The sequence below is a fragment of the Aulonocara sp. 'chitande type north' Nkhata Bay genome, linkage group LG7 (assembly GCF_057382095.1).
Source record: "Aulonocara sp. 'chitande type north' Nkhata Bay isolate Kocher_YH1m ecotype deep benthic linkage group LG7, A_spYH_male_GT1.1, whole genome shotgun sequence".
Taxonomy (NCBI): Eukaryota; Metazoa; Chordata; class Actinopteri; order Cichliformes; family Cichlidae; genus Aulonocara; species Aulonocara sp. 'chitande type north' Nkhata Bay.
Window position 1 is genome coordinate 67,431,087 of NC_141350.1, and position 7,278 is coordinate 67,438,364.

The 7,278-nt window shown below is 44.5% G+C and overlaps 1 protein-coding gene across 1 annotated transcript; it reads right to left on the reverse strand.

Annotated features, from left to right (window-relative positions):
* Window positions 1-2,254: 2,254 nt before the first annotated feature.
* Window positions 2,255-4,166, reverse strand: LOC147326759 (uncharacterized). The gene is made up of 2 exons (XM_086302673.1): window positions 3,609-4,166; window positions 2,255-2,841 (listed from the first exon to the last, which is right to left on the reverse strand). The coding sequence occupies exons 1-2, from the start codon at window positions 3,661-3,663 to the stop codon at window positions 2,288-2,290; spliced, it is 609 nt and encodes a 202-aa protein (XP_086158799.1). The 5' UTR covers window positions 3,664-4,166; the 3' UTR covers window positions 2,255-2,287.
* Between the last annotated feature and the right edge of the window lie 3,112 nt (window positions 4,167-7,278).

Below are 7,278 nucleotides of genomic sequence, written 5' to 3' on the forward strand. Positions count from 1 at the left end.
GCTTAGTGGTTGAGGGTCTGGTTATGTTGGTTATGACATCAGACACTATGCCCGATGCGGCTGTTTTTAGGTGTGGTTTGACTATGCTGACTCCTTTTTTAAACAGCGGTACTGCAAATCTAAACAAGCTACGGAACAACCCACCCAGACCTGTCCCATATTGTGTACTGGTCCCAACATACCCTCCGAGCTCTCCACCAGCCTGTGATAAGTAGTATTTTACATATTTTGAGTCATCAGAGTTGTAGACGGCCATCCTTTTTTTTTCAAAAATGCTGTGTTATCGGTCGGAAGTGTAACTTGACAAACACTTTGCCGTATAAAAAGGGTATGTGTTGATTTCGATCGTCTTTCAAATCAATTTCTATGTCGTCGATTAATGTCTTTGACACAGGTGTGTAGTGTGGGCTGTCAAATTGTAGAATAGGCAACCGGCGGTCATCGTCTGTAATATTTATAGCTCTTAATAGCCTCGCGTGGGCGTCACCCACAAGCTGGTAATCAACGATATCTGCATAAATAAAGATGTTATATTTTCCCCCGTATATGTCTGCGGGGTGCGGGGCATATGTGTTTTTATAATGAAGTGCAAACGGTTCTCCTGTTTTGAATCCTAGGATTTCCGCCAGTCTCCCTCTAAATGTGAGAATAGTCCCCCTAGGCCCCATAACACAGGCATGGTTACTAACGGCGTTGTACTGCATTTTAATGTCTCCAGTGGCTTGGTGCTGTTGACATTTAAAATTAAATTCTTTTATTATCTGTTCCACAGATGCATAATGGCCCACAGACAGTTCGATCATGGTTATGGCTATGGTTCCATCTTTGACGGGGTCATGAATTTCCACTTCCGAATCTGATTGTGGAAAAGTCCGCCATATGCGTGGGTACTGTATCTCTATAACAGCGACCTCATATGGCTGATCCAAAACAATAGGTTTTGCTAGCTTTGTTCTAAAATTAGATATCTTATTACCTGGGTAAACATGTGATGAAGCATTCGAGAAGAGGCTTACATAGAAGCCTGCATTGTTGTTCTTTTTATTCATGCTTTCTCAGTCTATGCTCAGTGTTGAATGAATGTGTGTAGAGCTGCGTCATCTGAGTTAATTACGCCTCAACGATGTCTTTTTCTGGAATCCACGAATTAAAGCTGTTGGGCCATCCTAGCCATTTCACTAGCACCTGCTTTTTCCGACCCACTTTTTTTCTAGCCAATATGTTTTCAATTTTAAATGTTTTGTTTTCATCAACAACCACACGTTGTATCTCAGGCTCATAAAATGAACCTTTCAATACCTCTCCTGCTAGATCCACTAGTCTGTACACTGGGGGCAGTCTCCCTATACGTTCCTTGACTGTGAAAATCTCATCGGTGTAGGTCTGCTCGTATCCTTTTCGAAACTTTCCTCTCAGTTTTGATATTCGTACAGTGTCACCGATATTAAATTTAAAGCGCAGTTCCCTCTGAGGCCTCGTTTTGTACAGCGCGTTGAAGACCGACTTCTCATTATCCTTATTCACCTCTGCCGGAGCCATTTGGATAGATCTGTGATAAGCATTGTTATATGCTTGTGTGAGATCTGGTATGATATCTACATATCTCCGGGAGTTGGCTGATGTTAAGTACTTCCACATTCTACCCTTGAAGCTACGATTGAATCTCTCGACAATACTGCATTTAACCTCGCTAGCTGTTGAGAAATGCTTGATATTATATCGCTTCATTAGCTGTTTAAAGGTTGCATTATAAAACTCTTTGCCTTCATCTGTTTGTAGTTTCACAGGGATCCTACCCTCACTAAGTATATCTTCAAAAGCAGCTGATACAACAGACCCTGTCTTGTTTGTTAGGCATCTAACCCATGCGTATTTTGAGAATACATCTATACATGTTAGCAGATATCTCACATTATCATTATCTGTCACATATTCACACATGTCAACCAGATCGGCTTGAAACTGTTTGTCGACCCCTGTCACCAATACTCTATTTCTGGGGAAATGGATCCTCGCAGGTTTATGGAGTGTGTAGGTGTCGTCTTGTTCTAAATAATGTTTGACCTGAGATAGTGGAGGTGTTACACCTGATGCCTCCCCTGCCGCTATACGTAGCTTATTTAAACTGGCTAACCCCGCAGGATGGGCTGGATCGTGATATATTTTATGCAATGTGCTTTCCATGATTTACAAACCACAAATGACTATGATGTTGATGTTAACAAGTCTTTTTATTTAATTTTCACAAAGACACAATCACAGACAATGGATACTTGGACACCCCACATTAAACCAGATGTAACCCAGCCCAGTAGTTTCCAATCATGCGGAGCATGGCTGGTTTAACACGGCGGGCGCAAGTACTTGCATCTAGCAGGTGCCCAATGTTGTCATTAATGGCGCATACTATATATCGCTCTGATCTCAGTTCACACATGATGTGTTCTGCAACTCTGCGGATTTGTGTTCCAGACCCATCTGCAGTGGATGAGCGTACAAACAGCCGGATGGCAGGGATGAATCGCTCAGTCTGGAGCCTTATCATCACATCATCATAGTAGGTGTCGAAGAAATACTCAGACAATTCCTGCAAGCAGCTGTGTTGCACCTGACTGGGGTGGCCTGTTTGGCATCCGTAACATGTCTCTTGTATAAACTCATTCAAAGCCAACATTAACAGGTGGAGAGTTGCGAGTTTGATGTCGATTACAGTTTCATCCCACAGGTCTGATATGAGGGGGTCCTGCGAGCATTGTGGTGAGGGTGGTGGAGTCTGGAGGGTCGGGATTAGCAGCTCTGTTGATGGTGACTCCAACAGGTCCCACGAGGGCGTGTCATTCTCTGTAAAATGAAAACCACAAGCTCTTAATTTGTCACATAGATACACACTCAACCCCACACACCCGCACATTAAACCTACCAGTTTATTGTTTAGCTGTCGGAAGGTCTTATGATTTTAGGTTTACACAGGGTACCAGGCAAACCAGTCTTCGGACAACTCGCCAGATCGTCAAAAACAAGGCGCTTTCTAATACTCTCGTACGCAGTGTTGAGTCTGTCCTTCTTGATCGCGTCATCAATCTGGCTAAACAGACGCGACAAACCTCTCCAGTCGCACCACTGTATAAAAAACAAGTCCTTAAACCATCTTGTGCGCTCTTCGAGGTTTAGAGGGTATGGATTTAACCTCCAGTTTTCAAGCCCTCTGGAAGCAATAAGACTATCCCTGTCATCACATACACTGAGAAAAATAAAGTCGTCGGGGTTGCGATTGAAACGATCAGCCTCAACCCTGTAAAGCTCAGGGCCTGATGCACTGTTCCACTGGGAAACATACAGCAGCTCTGGGAAACCCACATTGTCCAGGTCCGCACACACTACGGTGCGGAAGAGCTTCCAGTTTTTAGTAGACATGACTTGGGCTTCCCCCCAAAACAATCCCTCACCACAATCTACACTAAGCACAACTGTCCCTTCGGTATATTTAATGGCATACACATACCCTTCGACGCCTCGATATTCTAACTTGAATACAGTTCCATCTGCGGCGTTTCCACAGCGTTGCTTTTTACGTTGAGGACCCCGACTGCATACTCCTGAAGACATACCTAGAGTGCCTATGGCATGGGCGATGTCCTGGCTGGGTGTCATTCCGAGCTCCATAGGTCGATGCGTCGGGGATCCTTAGCGAGCGCGATGTGTCGGTGCTCTAGGTCGATGCGTCGGGTATCCTTAGCGCAATGTGTCGGTGCTCTAGGTCGATGCGTCGGGGATCCTTAGCGCAATGTGTCGGTGCTCTAGGTCGATGCGTCGGGGATCCTTAGCGCAATGTGTCGGTGCTCTAGGTCGATGCGTCGGGGATCCTTAGCGCGATGTGTCGGTGCTCCTCAGACCGTGGCGGTGATGCTCTTAGAATGTGAAAGGATCGCTTTTATACCCATACAACCTAGCACATCCCACTAGGAGGAGTCGTTCCCGCCCAGAGGGTAAGAACACCTGAACACGCATGCGCACACACACACGAAACTGGTCAAATCGGTTTGGCTGGCCGCCATCTTGGACTAGTGCCATCGAATTACTGAACGCGCATGCGCACACGCACGAAACCGGTCAAACCGGTTCTCAAACCGGTTTGGTTGGCCGCCATCTTGGATAGGTGCCATCGTTCAGTTGGCCGCCATCTTGGATAGGTGCCATCGTATTACTACTGGCAGCAGCTTAAACACCCGGTGTCCTGGGTGTGTGCAGTCCCGTAGGATGCTGCGTGCCCTCTTGAGACAGCGAGTGCTGTACAGGTCCTTCAGGGAGGGAAGAGGATGTCCAATGATTTTTTGGGCCGTGTTGATGACCCTCTGGAGTGCCTTTCTGTGTGCTGTGGTGCAGCTGGAGAACCACACACCGATGCAATATGTCAGCACACTTTCCAACTCCTGCTCCAGGAGCCTCTTACTAATAATGACAGATTGATAAAAAGCTCGGGGAGAAAGCAAACAACATCACTTTCAAAGTGATTTTTTATTGAGCCCAACTATGGTTGATTGGTTGGCATTTGGGCTGCATCGTTCACTTGAAACCACTTGGAATTCACTCATAATTCATGCACAATTAGCTCCAGATAGATAGCACCGCTTCAGCCACCTGATAGCAGCCCTATGATTTATCCACAAAGAATAGAACCATTTTTTCTCGGTTGTTTCCACCTCATTATTCACCAACACACACACACACACACACACACACACACACACACACACACACACCTCTGTGCCTCACTAAATCTAATAACTCTAAAGTCCCCCTCCCTCAGACAGGTGTCCCACACCATATTATTTCCCCCACGCGTGCCCGCCTTGCCTCTCTGAGAGTATACTTGACATTAAAAAGTTTGAGAAGCCTGTAATTCCGCAGCCTTCCAATTCACACGCCGCCGACCTGATTACCCATTCAGTGTGAAATGACATTTTGAAAGAGCCCCGGCTCTGACAGGTGGCTCTTTGTTATCATTATTCCAGTGTAACACCCGCTCAGCCCTGCTCACTGTGCTGTGCTGCGGCTTGTGCCAACTGTTCCCACAGAAAAAAAGGCACGGGCGCTCAAGACGCCCATACAAGCACACGCATATTGGATTGTTTAAATCAACACAGCCGGTATGAGGATGAAGTCCTAATCAGCAGAGCAATTAGCCACCGACTCAATGAGAGCTTTCTGGCAAATACATAAGCAAACATAAACAGAGGTGCACGTTTGCACACGCAGCATCTGAAAATGAAACAAAATGAGGTATTGATTGGCTGTCGGAGGGGCAAACAACATCATTTATCCCCCGCGGGATGACACGGAGCACAAAGGAATCAATCCAGAGGAGAACGAGAGGGGAATACATAGACGAAGAGCAAAGGCCAAACAAACGACAGCAGGCCGGCAGTAAACAACGCTACGGCTGATGGTCAAAAGGTTTAGACTGAGCTGCACAGCAACACACATTTTCCTTTTGAACATCTGACTTCATCATTTAGAGTTTTAAACGTTTGATTCGCAAATAATGACTTAACATATCTACTTTGAGCCCCCTTACTTATCATTTTAGAAATGTTTTATGGGACTTCTGTAGTTACCTGCTATAAAGATGTTTGACCACCAGGGGTCTAAGGAGCTTGGAAAGAAAAGCGTCTGGACTTCTTTGACTTGTTGAAGATGTTTCACCTCCGAGAAGCTTCTTTAGTTCTAAGAGTCAAATGGTGGAGAGTCCCAGTACCATTTGACTCTTAGAACTAAAGAAGCTTCTCGTCTTCCTTAGACTACCATGCCCTGGATGACTGAGAACCTTCAGACACCAGAGTGCAACGTTCACCAGAAAGGCTTAGCGTAATAGGACATGCCGTATTTTGTCTAACCTGTGTTTGCATGTGTCCGTGCTTAAACAGTGATTCTACAGCTGGGAGAGGCCCTCTCCTGTCCAACCCCCTCACTCTGTGACCTACGTCTATAAACGGATGGATGGAAGTGCTACATTGACTTGCTGTGCCATCTTGTGGTATGAATTAGTATTACACAAAAGTGCAGCCCGATCCTCGTTCAACTTCAGCCGATGTCTCACAGCGTAAATATTACTGAATGATATTTACTGACTAGAAGTAATAAATAGAGTCATCTTTTCCTTTTAACTTTAACACTGAGCCTGCAAAGCTAAATTTAATTTAAAATATGCATTTGCACTGTGGAAGACTCCAACCTGAGCTGGAGAGACAGAAATCCATCCAGAAAACAGAAGTCTGAAGCACATTAATAATATCACTGTGTGTCTCATAAATTGTAATTGGTAAATAAAAATGTTAAGTTTTTAATGTAGTTCTCCTTTATTCTGAAAGTGGTTTCATATCTTGACTGCTTTCATTTTTACAGCAGATTTATATAAGAAAATGTGATTGGTGAAGGGAGTTACAGCGAGGCACTGATGGGTCCCGGTATGTTTGTCAGTATTATTATTATGGGGGACTGGATTTAGGTTTCACCTGCAGCTACAGGAAGTAGATAATGCTGTGTTTGTTAAATTCAAACCAGTTCATCAAGCAAAAAGTCACTGCTGCTGCTGCTGCTGCTGCTGTGGGCCTTGGGAGGAAATAAACCGGCGAGGAAATGAATAAGTCAAAATAAACAAGTCGACACCTTGTGCAGATCCATCATTATTAAGCTGCAACGGTGACTGCACAGCCGAGGTTCAATCTTTATGGCTCCGACAGCCAGCTTGCTTTGTTGTGACTGGAGTACCAAACAGACTGTTGGAGTACTGTGCATGCATGCAAAGTCACAGTCATAGCTGTGCGATCAGATGCATGGCTTCTTAAAGCAGTTAACATTATCAATTCAGAAAGTTTACTGCAGTTTTTTTATGATTTTAATGGATAAAAACTCAACTCCTAAATATATACTTAGGACGTTTGAAATACAGTGCATCATAAATAAATAAAATAAGTTTATGACAGAAATTTTTATTTCACTTTTCCTTTGTAAAGTCTGAATTTAGCAACACGGGTGAGGAGAAGACAAAGATCTGATGACTTCGGTGACATTTAAAGTATTAGGGATCTGCTGTATTGGGTGACCAATGTGCTTCGGCTTGTGGTCTTCATCAGGGTCATAAAGTCAGAATCTAGACAGAATTTTTTGGTCTTCTCTGGATTAAACCTGCGAGGCCCTGGAGCAACAGTTTATGTTTGAGCGACGAACAAAATGAACATGTATAAGTAAAAGGAGAGAGCAGCTGAGCAGAAAACCCTC

Bases quoted from the DNA above. Each gene is read 5' to 3' on its own strand.
- LOC147326759 (XM_086302673.1), bottom strand. From the start codon at position 3,663: ATGGAGCTCGGAATGACACCCAGCCAGGACATCGCCCATGCCATAGGC. The intron at 2,842-3,608 runs GTATGTCTTCAG...TTCATTTTACAG, and splicing joins CCATGCCATAGGCACTCTAG to AGAATGACACGCCCTCGTGG.